This window comes from Leptonotus elevatus, chromosome 1 (genome assembly GCF_054856555.1).
Source record: "Leptonotus elevatus isolate MCC_2025b chromosome 1, RoL_Lele_1.0, whole genome shotgun sequence".
In the NCBI taxonomy this organism is placed as follows: domain Eukaryota; kingdom Metazoa; phylum Chordata; class Actinopteri; order Syngnathiformes; family Syngnathidae; genus Leptonotus; species Leptonotus elevatus.
In genome coordinates this window covers 32,886,109-32,901,295 of record NC_141239.1, presented here as the reverse complement: position 1 = coordinate 32,901,295, position 15,187 = coordinate 32,886,109, and the positions used below count along the sequence as shown (strand labels likewise).

At 43.3% G+C, this 15,187-nt stretch overlaps 1 protein-coding gene across 4 annotated transcripts in view; it reads left to right on the top strand.

The window, feature by feature from the left end:
- Positions 1-15,187, top strand: part of cep112 (centrosomal protein 112) — a 182,646-nt gene that overhangs the window by 21,554 nt on the left and 145,905 nt on the right. For 3 of the 4 annotated variants that reach the window (XR_015096919.1, XM_086093230.1, XM_086093219.1), the window contains exons 7-8: positions 3,315-3,362; positions 3,441-3,515. The exons of the other annotated variant lie outside the window; for it this stretch is intronic. Coding sequence is in view for 2 of the 3 variants with exons in the window: in XM_086093230.1 (XP_085949356.1) it covers positions 3,315-3,362; positions 3,441-3,515 (123 nt within the window). In the remaining variant the exon portion in view is untranslated. The remainder of the gene's footprint in view (positions 1-3,314; positions 3,363-3,440; positions 3,516-15,187) is intronic. 4 annotated transcript variants of the gene reach the window in all.

Below are 15,187 nucleotides of genomic sequence, written 5' to 3'. Positions count from 1 at the left end.
AAGCGGCCTATTCGTGTGAAATCGCGGCAGAGACGAGCCTGCACATACTCTCGGACAGCTTCAGCTTTTGCTTCAGATGCTTTGAAGCTGCTCAAATTGGTTTCTTTATTTTACCTGAGCTGCGATAAAATTGGCTTAGTGGACATACTGGACACTTAAAGATTGCCCAAGATGTTTTTTGTTTTGTTTTTGTTCTTTTAAAGAGGAAAACTTCTAGGCGGCTTTTCTACCATCTGTTTTAAGTGCAATTTGGGTCTGTGTTGGAAAAAAATTAACTTGCAGACTAAAACCCAACAACAGCAGCAGAAAGTCCTGTTCTGTCAAAGAAAAAGAAGTAATCAATATTGTCAATAATTGTAAAGATAAAACATCTACTGATTGTGATCAACTTGATATGAAAACAGTGAAAAAGATAGTTATGGGAATTTCTAAACCACTTGCGTTACATCGGCAACTTATCATTTCAAACAGGGCAATTTCCGAAAAAAATTAAAACTGCAAGAATTATTCCAATCTACAAAGCTGGCGACAAATACAAGTTCACAAATTACAGGCCTGTCTCCCTACTACCACAATTCTCCAAAATTATTGGGAAAACTTTTCAATAACAGGTTAGACAAATTCATAGAAAAACATAAAATACTTTCTGATAGTCCGTATGGATTTAGAACAAAACGGTCAACTGCACTAGCTTTAACATAACTTACTGAAGAAATTACTGATTCCATAGATAAAAAGAAACTTACAATAGGACTGTTTGTTGATCTACAAAAATTATTTGACACTATAAACCGTGATATATTGATTAGTAAATTGGAGGATTATGATATTAAGGATACAGCCTTGAATTGGATCAGAAGTTATTTACCAGAAACATAACAGTTTGTGGACTTGGGGGAATTTGAATCAAAATGTTTGGATATGGTATGTGGTGTCCCTCAGGGGTCATTGTTGGGGCCAAAACGGTTTATATTGTTTATTAATGATTTGTGCAACGTAACTCATTTATTGAAGTTTGTGTTATTTGCAGATGACACAACTATTTTGGTTTCTGGTGAGAAAATGCAGTTTATTTTGGATACAATTACCTCAGAATTTAAGAAAGTAAAAACATGGCTTGATAAAAACAAGTTATCAATAAATTTAAAGAAGACAAAATTAGTTGTGTTTGGTAATGTTAAAATAGGGAACTGCGCAAGATTGCAAATAGAAGGTGTAGACATAGAAAGAGTAAATGAAATTAAATTCCTGGGGGTAATTGTTGATAATAAAATCTGCTGGAAACCACACATTAAATATATTGGATCCAAACTCTCTAAAAGCATCTCCATTCTGACAAAAGTCAAGCATTTTCCATCGATTATCTACCACTTATCTGGGGTCGGGTCGCGGGGGCAGCAGCTTTAGCAGGGAAGCCCAGACTTCCCTCTCCCCAGCCACTTCAACCAGCTCCTCCGACGGGATCCCAAGGCGTTCCCAGGCCAGCCGAAAGACATAGTCTCTCCAGCGTGTCCTGGGTCGTCCCCGGGGCCTCCCGTCAAATATTTTCCCAACCAGAAATCTGTACTGCTCTCTAGACACATTTCAAAACAACCTACATGGTTGTATTGATTGGAGGACTGTCTCGGAAATGTATATTTAGTGTGTGTGAAAGCTTATGCGCATTTTCATTGGCTGTTATCAGTGATATACATGTTGCGGCTTAAATTGCTGTTTTCCGATAAGAACACCGGGGGTAGCATTTTCCCCCGTTGCAGCGGGTTGTATATACTGTATGTGAGGGTCAATCACCAGGTATGCGGGGGTGTGAATCTGCGGCAACCCAAAATATTCCCTCAGTTTTTATTGTGCTGGTGCGTGAGGTGCAAAATCCATTGACCTTGCAGTAGAAAAAAACATAATGCTGAGTAAGGAGGAATGCAATGTGTTCAGCGGTAGTCGCTGCCACTTGGCCCTCCATTGTCTGTGGTTAGTCGGGAGAACTGAAAAGTTATTCTGTGCTAAACTAGGAAGCCATCAATCACGGCATGTTTGTTTGGCCAGCGAGCCAGGCCTTGTGATGTGGAGCCTTGTCCTTTTTTCTGTGTTTGCGGCAGAGCCGTCCATCCACATCAGACTTCAGTGATGCCCTGCCAGCTGGAAGGCTAGACTTTGTGCGTGTGCACTGTAATGTGTGTGGGTACACAGGAAGGTGTGTCCGCATAGCACATGGGCTAGCCTAATACCGTACTGCTTTGGCAGTAGTGCACCTCAGCATTTAGTCTACATATCTTGGCCCATGCTTGATTTCAAGGCTACTATTTTAAAAGATGTTGATTGATTCATCGGTTTGAGGATTCAAATTAGAGCACAACTAGTTCCTCTCTGTACTGGCTATATATATATGCTTTCTTAGAATGTGAGTCAGTCAAGCTAAGCATCATAAAATTGGTCATAAAAAACATCTGATTCATCCGTATTACAATTAGGCGGATGGTCTTTCATCTGTTTAATGACGTCATTCCGCTGCAGAAGATGTAACAATTTTCCATCCCAAATCAGTCTATTCCTGTCCTCTTATCTTGCATCCAGTGTGGATTATCTTCGTGTGCCACTTCACAATGTCAGATGTTGTTTTAGTTGCGTGCTTTCCTCCCTTCTTTCGCCTTGTTCTCCTGCTTCATCCTCTCGTCAAGGAGATAAGCAAGGCAACTGTTTATTTGGCACCACTGCTGTCAGTCATCTCCAAAGTCTGTTTGAAACCGAAAGGCCGTGATCTTGCCGCTCGTCGGCAGCCCCTACAGACACAGAAAAGGCTTTATTGTCGGAGTTCACAGGGATGTAAGTGGGTCATAAACAAATATCAAATAGCGTAAAGAAAAATAGCAACACAATGTTATTTTCCTTCTCCAAGTCAACTGTGGTGATTTAATGCTTTAGAATCACTTCAACTGTGACCTTTATTCGCACTCATGTGGTTTAGTGGTTTGCTTTTGCTGTTTCTTGAGCTTCGTGCTAGAATCAAAGGATGTCAGTTATTGGCAAGGACGTATACACATTAGCGTCCATCCGCAAGTAAACAGAGCGGAGATGCCTTACAGATAAGCGGTCCCGGAGTGTTGACAAAAGACATGTCGAGAGCGGAAATAGAGCCGCACACAATGCCTGTTTTTCTAAACAGACAAGAGTTGATGGAAGATATTCCTGCCACAAGCGTTTGATGTGCCTCCCGCATTGTTTATGACAAAGTGAGAGAGGTATGAAGGTTAGCCTTGTTGCAGTGAGGGTTTGTCTGGAGAGGAGGGCTAACATTAATCATTTTTTTCCCGTTTTAGATTGAGAAACCAAGGCACTCACGAGAAAAGTCTCTCCCCTTGTCACCGGTAAGTTGTCCCATGTGGCCGCCTACCGTCTGTGCTCCTCAATCACTGCAATTCAATATCGCTTTTTTATTACTGTAGATTTTCAAGTCCAGCCCGGTTAGGAATAACACCTTGACTGATGATGTGGACTTGCAGCTGCTGCAGAGCAAGGAGGTATGCACCACAGAGACTAAGGACAGAAGAGTGTAGTTTTTTTTTTCATGGTAGTTAGCCCAAAAATGTGCGTACTTTTGGGGTGAATGGTAAAACTTTCTTAATTTACGTTTCTTTTTTTTTTTTTATGATGGCTAGTATGGCAACAGATGGGCATTGTAATAGATGAATTGCTCATTTGCATTTGGTTAATTGTGTGGAAGGGATTGTTGATAAACAATCCTGAAGCAATTGAGGCAAAATGAGCCACTGAGAGCAAGAGTGGCCCCAAATCCATGCTTTTCCCTTTTTGCAGGAGCTGTGAAGTTTTATGGCTATGATAAAATATGGTGGATTTTTGTCTGAATTCATATGGCAATATTTGGATACTTCTTTTTCCTCAGATTTTGGCAAACTTGATGATTTTGAAATTGGTTCATATTGGATATTCATATTGAATCATATTGCTTGCACTTTTATCTGCAACTGAGTTACTGTCATCATCATCTTCAGATTGGATACCGGTCAGTAGAATACCTTATAGAACAGAACAAAGTGTGATTTTAAACACATTTTTGTTGTGCAATAATAGTCTAAATCCATCAAATTCCATCAAATCTATCAATATACCGTCAAATATGATATTGTAAATAACATTCACTTGTACAAATATACAGATGCACTAGCACCTAAGCTAAAGTATACTTTGGGAATCTTCTATAAATTGTTGAACCTCAGTTTCTGGGATGCTTTTGCAAGGTGTAAGCCTGGTTTCTTGGGTGTGGCCATCTTGGAAACAGCATTTAGCGCACAATGTTGCCCTGATGAATCAGGAAAACTGATGTGTGCAATGAAGGGCTGAGCCCAATATACCAAAATGCTTTGCTATATATACACATTTCTGCAACAACAAAAAAATGACCAAGATGAGTTGGCCCATTATAGTTTTTTGCTGCTAAAATGGAGTGAGGTACTTGTTGTTTAATCACGTTCAACAGTTTTTAATCAAAAGAAAATGAGCAGCACATCCATGCAGGCCTCCGCTGTAGCACAACTCCTCCAGGCAGCATTATTCCGTTCAATAAGACACTAGAGTGGAAATGGGAATTCAGAACATTCAGCGAGAAGTTCTCCCATTTCATTTTTCAAATGTTGTTATAAAAAACAATTAATTGGCCCTACGATTGGCTCTTCACCAATCCAATATGTACCCAACCTCTCACCCAAAATCTGCTGTGATTGTTCATTTTGTCAAAATTCAAAAGAAGTCATTCATTCATCAATCCGTTTTCTTTAGCACGTGTCCTCATTAGAGTCACAGATGAGCTGGAGCTGACTTTGGGCGACCCACCATGGACTTGTCACCTGCCAACCGCAAGCGAGAATGCCTTAGTAGGATTTTAGGAACTCTTGAGTTTCACAAGCTGCAGCTGTGACCACACACAGTATTTTGCTACGGAGGCTAATGCAATGGGCCTCAAATCTCACCTTAAACATATCACCTTTTCTGTTCAGTAGTTCCAAAGAAGAACAGTCCAACTGTGCCGCATTGGATGTCGAGTGTGGGGGAAATCACAGTGACATCACTTCCCCTTAATCCTACAGGCTTAGCTGAAAATTTACTCAAGTGTTAAACGTATATGCCATATGCCATTAAGCTCACGGCGGCTTAATGAATATCTCAGCTTTCTCACTAAACTCATCCTCATCCATGTGATTGTGCCGCCAGCTCCGCAGACAAGAATGCTGACTGTTCTTTTCCTCTGGAACAATGAGTGACAGCTCAGAAATCTTCCTGTAAAGCTGCCTTTGCTTTGACTCATATAGTATGTCACAACTGTTTGAGGAGTTGTGGAAAATGTCTTGCAAAAGTCCTTCCAAGAGCTAATCATTGAATGAACTAGGTCTTTATTTTGAATTTAATTAAATGGTGACTGATGGCTGCAGTTTAGCTACAGAACTCTGTGATAATCTACTGATTAAAGCACACCGTCATATTTGGGACCTGTGGGAGAGTGTGCGTATCCTGACAAAGTTTGACTCTTAGTACCTGACCACAGGGATTGCTGGCATCTGACACAGCATAGCAGATGAGCGTGTTGGTGTCAAGCCATCACTCTTTAATGGTCATAAGTCCCCAACTAGGGATCAGACCCCTTTAGCTTTCCGATGCTGTAATCAGGCAGTCTCTCTAATCTATGGATCCACTGGGATGGAGTTTGAGCTCAAGCCTGTGATTTTGATAGTTAGGACAAAATGGTGGTGCAACACATGTAGACAGTCTTTCTGCATGATAGTATTTCAGACTTTAGGCCTGAAAGTGGACCTGGATTTCGCACAGCCTGGTTGATCATGTCAAGGACAGAGGAATTCTGTGTGGGCTTGGTGATTATTAGAGATGCACCGAAATGAAAATGTTTGGCCGAAACCGAAAATGAAAAATGCTTGGCCGAAAACCAAAACACTGAAAAAAAATTTGCCAAATTTTACTATCATTGCATTTCTTATAATTAATTAAGATTATAATATAATTATAAAATATTTATTTAGCACTGGCATTTTAACCAAGCACAATATAAATTGAAATGTGCTTACACAGCAGACATGTTGGTAATGGTACATTAAACACCAAACAAGGCTTTAGCATTTTCTGGCGGTGCGATTGCACTTTATAGTCAATGTAGTTAGCACAGGCGGGCACGGATGCGTAAGGCGGGACAAGGTGCATTTGTTCGTACCAGCTAATCGGCTTCGGGAACGGACTGCAAAGTCACACACCGCGTCCTGTACAGGTCTGCCGCCACCCGCAGATAGCAGTAAGTGTTTCCGTGTTTAAAAAGCATTAGCTAAAGTATTTAGCATGGCCACCGGGATGCCAGTGAAAAAGTAGAAGCGTTCGAGGGGCTCTTTAAAAAAAACAAAAAAACAAAACAAGGGAAAGCGCTGAGAGTGGCTCACCTGTACACGTCAGTTCTGTCTTTTTTCGACCCGCTTAAATGTGCTGCGGGGTGCGCAATGACCCCGGGAGCTGCTGCGACCGACCGGTGCAAACTCACACGTTGAAAAGCCAGTGAGAAGCGAGGCGGACACTCACCCCCACGTTTGCTGTTTAATTCAAACAGGCGCTTGTTTGCAGCGGGTTTTTTTTGCTTGCGTCACCACAACCTATTTCGGCCATATTCTTTCGGCTTTAATTTTATTTCGGCCAAATGCCGAAAATGGCAAAAATAGCCATTTTCGTCAAAAAAATTTCGGTGGCCGAATATTTGGTGCATCACTAGTGATTATGTAAACATTATCTCCACTGGTGTGTAACAGTGGGGTGGGAGTGCACAACAGCTCATACATTATGGATGGGCAGGCACTCCAGATGCACAAATACAATATTGTGTACAAGCGTTTAAAGCAGTGATGCTGAGCCTCCTTGGATGTACTGAACACCACCAGTTTCCTGTGCACTTTCACCGAACCCTTCTTTATTGAAAAATTAGATACTTTTTTTTTTCTAATTCAAGACTAGGTATAGGGTTTACTGGTGAACAAAATGAACAGGGTGAGTAACCTTTTTTATCAAATCTAGCGCTCTTCACCTTGAATTCAGAAAGTGTTTACCTGTATCCCCAGCTCCATGCAACTTAAGGATGTGTTCCTTTACTTTTACTAGATAGCTTGATGTACTGGACTAGAATGACTGAACTTGGCATTGCAAAGCACTTTAAAACCACCACCGTTGTTTTCTTAAGATGGAACCCAGGGGCAGCAGATACAATGAAAACAGCAAAGGCCCCAGAATTGAACCTTGTGGAACACCATACATTGAGTGATGTGAATTCATATTGCACATAGTTGTCACACGATGTACCATCACAACAGCCATAAGTCGACTACTGAGTGCACCAAATTCCCTGCAGCACAGAAAGGCCAAGTAATGTAGCGTGATCACCTGCAGCCAATGATGGCCAAGTGGGGCATATCATCATGAATCTTTTGAGTCGGGTGTGTGTCTTAACCTCCGCCTAACCCCTGAGACTGACTCACCAAACCCTTGGGGTTCGATCGAACCCAGGCGAAGAACCACTGGTTTAAAGTCCATTTTCCTTTCCATGTTTTCCATTAATATTGCATTTTCCATCCCATCCATCATTGTTGTTGCTGTACAATTTTATAGCATTTCTTAAAGACATTCAAACATTAAATGGGTGCTCAGATTACTTAATCACCTTTTTGAGAGCGTTGTATTGGGCAGTACGACAATAACAAGCAGTAAATACTAAAAGCATTGCTTTGCGATATATATATATATATATATATATATATATTTATTTATTTATTACCCTCATAGTTTGGACAAACGCCAATAAATGTAAATTGTTGTCAGACAGTAGAAATGACATCTCGCTGCAGAGAGAATGCCACATGCCGACTATCCTTGAGCATCTGTGTTTACAAAGGATGTAAGTCACACTGCAGAACATTGCACATCTTTGACAAGACAAAGGAAGATGCACAAAAGCAACCTTGCTTTTGAAGCCTGAACACTTTGCAGACGTTTTGCGAGCACACCCTCCCCCGAGGAAAAAGGCCTTGACCCTTCGCTGGTTTCGAGGGCAACCGTTTCCATCTTTGCCTCACGTTGCCTCCCCCGTACACACTCTTTCACACACCCTCTCCTCACTCCCACCCTCTCTTCCGTTCAAGAGAGAAGTGTCAAAAAACATGGCATGTTACATCTCGCAAGCTATGACTCTGAAGAAGAGAGGCGGGGGAAAAAAGCACCACCCAGACGGGCTGATTGAAGACGTCTCTGAAGCCTTAGGTGTACGACATTCCTCCTCCTCCCTCCTTCACTGATGCCTTTTATAAACAAGTTTTTAACGCCTCTGATCTAGTTTGACAAACTTTCTCAAAAGAGTATTTGAAGAGAGGCTGAGAAAGTGACACCTCCACATGTGCCTTTTTTTTTTTTACGCATCCCATCCATTTTTTGTGCGCCTTCAGAATCACGTCTGCACTTACTATTCTGCTTTTCAATCACCACCATCTCTCTTTTTTCCTCTCATGCTTGCCTGTCCTTTGCGGTTTCGCTTTATACTCTGACAACTCTCTTGTGGTCTTTTCACTTGCGCCAACAAATGGTGGCGGATCAACAGAAAAAAGAAGGCAGATTGCTAAAAAGAACATACTCAAGGGTACAGTTTTCAGAATGAAGTATAGTTGAAGTGCATTCATGATGAATCAATGGATGTCACACCTTTATTTGTATACATACTCTTGATACTTAATCAAGCCCTCTTGGGAAATTACATCATGATTATAATTATTCATTACAGCGGAGCCTTATTTTTTTGTATACTATAGTTATCGTATGATTGCGTTTTGTTGTGTCCAGGGTTTCGTATATCAACTCAGTTTTCACCCATAAAAAATGCATGACTCAGCCATTACTTTCTCAGAATTGATGCATGTTCAACCAAAACATTTAATAAGTTGTGTATAAAGGGATTAATAGATGGCAAGGTATATTCTACAATGAAAGTCCTGCTTAGCACATCCTGTCAGAAGTTAGATCTTCAAAATAACAGCATGCGGTATAATAACCATAACCGGTTTCATGTCACTATAGAGCCAAATGAAGTGTTTTGAAACTGTTACCATACTGGTGTGCTTTTACTTTTGAAAGCCAGATTTTTAACAGGTTTTAGACTTGGCTTGTTAGTTGTTGAGTTGTGAAAGGGGACGTCAACGTTAAACATTTCTTGAGAATGTGACTCCACTAGTCTAAACATGGCATTCTGATTAATATTACATTTGTGGAATCTGAGTTATTTTGCAAAATCCAGCTGTTTTTATTCATCTCACGGGGCGGCCATTTTGCCACTTGCTGTCAACTGAAGATGACATCACAGTTGCTCAGGGCTCAGACACCGACCAATCACAGCTCGCTTGTTTTCTGAAGCTGAGCTGTGATTGGTTGTTACCTGAGACCTGAGCAACTGTGAAGTCATTTTCACTCGACAGTAAGTGACAAAATGGCCGCCTTCTGATATTGATAAAAACTGCTGGATTTTAACACAATATTAACCAAAATATCGTTTTTAGATTAGTGGGGCTGCATATAACATAATATTGTCAATCATTTTGTGGGTGCTCATTTATCCTGTATCCACTTTATTAGTCATTTATATTTCATGCTGTTTTATATGTAAAGCTATAGTTATTCTTTATAAAACATATTTTTTGGGTGTGTTGAATGGACATTTACATTTTGGATTTGCATCATTTCCTATGGGAAATGCTGCTTTGTATTTCGTATGGTTTAATTTTTGTCAGACTTTCTGGAGCTGATTAATCAGCTATGCGAGTGAGAACAGTCTACACTAGTGTGAGTGACTGGCAACCAATCCAGGCTCTCATGGTCAAGGTCGCCTGGGATAAGCCCAATTCACCCTCAAACCTTTTGAGGACAAGTGTTACACTGCAGAAAATGGATTGATGGATTGACGTTACGTCAGTTTTAAGTATACTGCTACTTGACTGTGCTTGAAGTATTAGTTTGGCACTTAAAAAAAAAAAAGATAAATTAAAAAAAAATTGTTGGCCAAGCAGTATTCTGTGACACACACGCAGACACACACACACACACACACTTGTCTTCGTCTCATTGTGGGGATATCTCATTGACTTGTGCATTTCCTAGCCCCTTTCCCTAACCCCAACCATCAAAAATTATTGCCTACCATCCTTACCCTAACCTCAACCATAACCCAATTCAAACCTAAACGCTAAAACCAAGTCTTGACCCACAAAAAGAGGTCTGGACCGGTGGGGACCACCAAAATGTCCCCACCATTTTAAGTCGGTCCCCACAATGGTAGTTAAACCTGGAAAAACATGTGTTTATGGGCCCCACAATGCAGCAAAGAAAAACACACACAGACACACTCGCAAGCTCAAAGGTATTACAGTTGTCAGGGATGATTAACACACCAGGACCAGACGGTGACGAAACATGAGTCGCCACATCAAACTGACTGGTCCCTTTCCTTCCATTAAAGCTTCCCTTTGTGTTTGGAAGGACAAACACATTGTGTAAGCTTCCATCTTTAAAAGAGTTGAGAAAATATGTTGTGTTTCAAGAAAGATGATATAGTAATTAACCACATAAAACAACAGTATTAGCATTTGGCACTCATTAACGCTTCTTGAAATAATGTGGATATTGAGGAAGAGCCCATCAAACATAGAATTGTTTTACAGTTACAGTCCTTGGAACAGTGTACAAGAATAACCTTGAACCATATGCTACTTCATCAAGTCAAATGCGTACAATTACTCTCTGCTAAATTTCTTTTAAAATTATGAAACTATTTTAAGAACTCCAAATTAGACTAAAATGTCCAAGCCAGCGCAAAGCTCCTGTCCACATACTGGGTTTCACGTCAGAATTTAAAAAATTAATTTTACCTTGCTCATTCACTTTCTCTCCGTGACATGCGCACACTTGTGGCTGACAATGAGGCACTCTAAAGTTGCCACGCCAGCACAAAGTCCCTGTCCACATGCTGGATGCCACGTCGGACTTCATAAAAAAAATAATTTTACCTTGCTCATTCGCTTTCTCTCTGTGAGTTGTGCACACTTATGGCTGACAACAAGGCACTCTAAAGTTCCACACAAGTAGACTATTTGAAGGGGAAAATAAATCGCAGTGAGGCATAGGTAATTAACTGCACACCACAATTGTGCTGGATAACCGCTGATGCAAGCAAATAATTGGAAGTGGGAAGACACGTGCCGAACCCGAAGTGCATCACCACGCAGCATTTTGCTATGCCCAAAACATCAAAAAGACTGAAATTGTAAAAAAACAAACAGTTAAATGCTACAATTGAGTGTGTCATAGTTCTCAGTCTTTGCCAATGCTTTGAGCAGTTGTAAATGTAAATGTACATCTTGTATTCCGAAAGAAATCTCCCAATTCACTTGACAGGGTCTCTAAATGGGTTCTATTTGTATTAATAAAGGTTCATGACACTTTTGAGAGAGACATACGATACAAGAAGCCTTCTGGCGTTTTAGCGAAATGATTTGGGTCAAAAACATAATTATTGTGCGTAAATAAGTAAAAACTATATTGGCCTTTTTTTTTTATATATATTTTTTTTTAAGAGCTCAGTATTGTTCATTCGGAAATGTCATCATCATTGCTCTTTTTTTTTTTTTTTTTTTTTTTTAATACATATATATATATATATATATACACATATATATACATTATATATATATATATATTTATATATATATATATATATATATATATTATATATATATATATATATATATATATTATATATATATATATATATATATACATTATATATATATATATATATATATACATATACATATATATATATATATTTTTTTTTTTGTGTGTGTGGGTGAGTATGTGTATGTGCGTGCGTGCGTGTATTTGTTAGCTCACCAGAAAACCTATTAGAAAAAAAATCTCATACTGTTCACCTAAACCGAACACCAGGAGACCCGAGGGGACCGAAGAAAACCAAGGAAGGTGAAATCCAGCACCGACCAGACACCCCCCCCCCAGAACTCCTCCCCAGCCCAAGAAACATCCAGACCCCAACAAATCCAAAAAACATAAAATCAGGGAGACCTCAAGAGACCAAAGGAGAGACCGAGAAAAGGAAGGAAGGACAGACGAAGCCGCGTGAGATCCGCAGACACCAGCCTCCACCGATTCAATAACCTGAGGAGGAAACAGATTGTGTCTGAGTTTCGGTAGATGCTGGTGTGGTGGATCTGGCATGCATGAAAATCTCCACCAAAGAGGGGAGCCGTCGAGCCCCGCCGGAACAGAGCAAGCGCAACACCTCAGGGCCCCCCAGGCCGCGGCAGCGCCAAAGGACGACCCCCGGGCCCCGCCAGGGCCACCGGCCGGAGAGCAAACCCAGGAGCGCCCCCCGCCCCAACACGGCCCGCGCCCCCGGCCCAACGCAGCAGGACGGGGCACTGCAGGCCCACCAGGCACCCCACCGGCCCCCAACCCCCGCCCCCCTCACGACCCCCCGCCCCCCATCCACCCCCGCCACCCACCCCAACCCAGCCCCAGCCGCCCCCAATCCCCCAGACACCCCCCACCCCCAGCACCCCCCCACCCCGCAACCCCCACCACCGCCCCCCCCCCCAACAAAGCCGCCCCCCCCCGACCCCACCCCAACCAACCGGCAGCCCCCCAACCCCCAGCCCCCGGGGACCACCCGCACCCAGGCACCGGCGCCGAAGAGGGGCCGGACAGCGGAGCGGAGAGGGCAGCCGCGCCCACCCCACCCCCCGCCGTGTGGAAGGACGGAACACCGGGGGCAGAAGGGGGAGATGGGGGCACTGGAGGGCGGCCGACACCCCCGAACCCCAGGCCCAGCGGGGGAAGGTCCCGGTCGTCACCCCAGCGTTCTTTGTGAAAATTAACCCCTGTTACTGAGTCCGCCAGCTCGCGGACTGGCGAACTCTACCCCTAAACCGTGAATGTGACCCCACCCAGTGTATATACAAGTGTGTGTGTGTGGTGCATTAAAATTAGGAGCAGGTGAACCGGAGCCGATGGAAATGATATTCCCACGCTCCGATCCACCCGCCACCCAAGCATGTTGCTGAGTGTATGTGGTGCATTAAAAAAAATAGATAGGGCGGGGGGGGGGGGTGGCGACACGGACAGGGGACCGCAGCACTGCTCTATACTGCGGCCCCCAACCGATGGCACCCCCACAAGCCCCCCCCCCCCACCCACAAGTTGTGTGGTGTATTAAAATTGGAGGGGAGTTGTAGGGTGAAGACGGTGTTTCCACCCTACCCCACCCCCCAAAGTGTGTTATGTGCCCTATATGTCTATAAAAGTGTATTGTGCAAACCTAGTGTAGTGAGTTAAGAGGTGTGACCAGCGGGGCCCTCCCCAACCGGGCGGGGGCAGGAGGCGCACCGGCCCACCAAGCCCCCACCCACCCCACCAGGACCCCGGCGGGCATATGGGACCCGTCCGGCGGGGCGATAGGGCTCGCCCCCCGGATACTGGGTCCCGCCCGAGGTGTCAGGACGCCCACCGGAGCGGGGCGGGCACGACACCAAACCCCAGCCACCCCCGCCGGCCCCCATAGCACCGAGACCCGGGCCATGGATGGAGCCCCCGGGCCAGGGGAGGGGAAGGAAGGCGTGCCGGGGAAGGGAGGAGGGAAGGGGACGACAAGAAGGGCAGGGGGCAGCGGCAGGGACGCAAGGAGAGGGGGAGAGGAGGAGGAAGGGCGACGAGGGAGAGGGGACAGGGAGGCGGAGGACGGGCGGGGAGAGGCGAGGAGGGAGAGGCAGCAAGGGGGAGGAAGGGGGAGGGGAGAGGGAACCACCGGGCACCCCGGCGGCCCACAGGCCCCGAACCGCGTCGCCGGGCCCAGAGCGACGGACCGCGCCGGAACGGCGCCGCCCCCGACACCAGGGAAAGCCCCGCAACGCAGCACCCCCCAAGAGACCCAGGGAACGGCCAAGACGCAGCCGCCACCCAGCAGCCAACAGAGGGGCAGACCCGCCCACTCCCCGCCAGGGGGGACAGCACCCACAGAATTAACCCACTGGCATGCCGTGAATCCGAATATCAACCCCTGGTGCCCATCGGAGGTGAATCCGCTCGATCCCGCTGGCAGCAGCCGGGTTCCTGACTATAGAAACACAACCATTAGTTACAAATTGCCTAATACAGAAACGCAATGCAAGTTATAACGCTGCTGTGGCTCTCGCTAACAGGCAGAATTAAAATCCAAGTTTAGGTTAAAAAATTCTATGTACGTAGACCATGTTTCTTTAAATTTTGACATTTGGTTTTTATTTGAGGCAGATATTTTTTCCATTAAAATATGATTTATGAGGAGGTTAGACCATTGGTCGATATTCAAAGTTTGTTTATTTTTCCAGTTAACAAGAATTGTTTTTTTTGCGATAGTAAGGGCTACAAGTATAGATTGAAATTGTTTATGTGGTAAGTCAATTGTTGTTAAGTCACCTAGCAAACACAAGTTTGGAGAGAACGGTATCCTACAGTCCAAGACAGCGGAAAGTTTTTCTAAGACTTTAGTCCAGAAACACATAACCGGAGTACATAACCATAAAGCATGAAAATAAGTGTCTGTAGTGTTTTGTAAACACTGGAGACAAATGTCAGAGTCTGAGAGTCCCATTTTCTTCATCATATATTGAGTAATGTATGTTCTGTGAATAATTTTATATTGGATAAGTTGTAAATTTGTGTGTTTTGTCATTTTAAAAACATTTTCACAAACTTGAATCCAAAAGACAGATTCCGGAGCTATAGACAAGTCTGTTTCCCATTTTGAGATGGGTAAAGACGTTTTATCAGTATATGAAAGTAACTTATATATTTTTGAGAGTTTTTTTGTTGTTGTCGGAGAAAGCTTGGTAATATCTTTAGCTAAAACAGGCGGTTGGAGCGTACCCTGGAGTGTTGGAATTTGTTTCTTTATCATACTTTTAACTTGCAAATAATGTAAAAAGTTTCCGTTTTTTATTTTATATTTTTGGAGCAAGGATGTATATGATATAAACATATTATCTGAGAAGAGATGGTGGAGATGTGTAATTCCTTTCTGCTCCCACACATTCAAATAAAACGATTG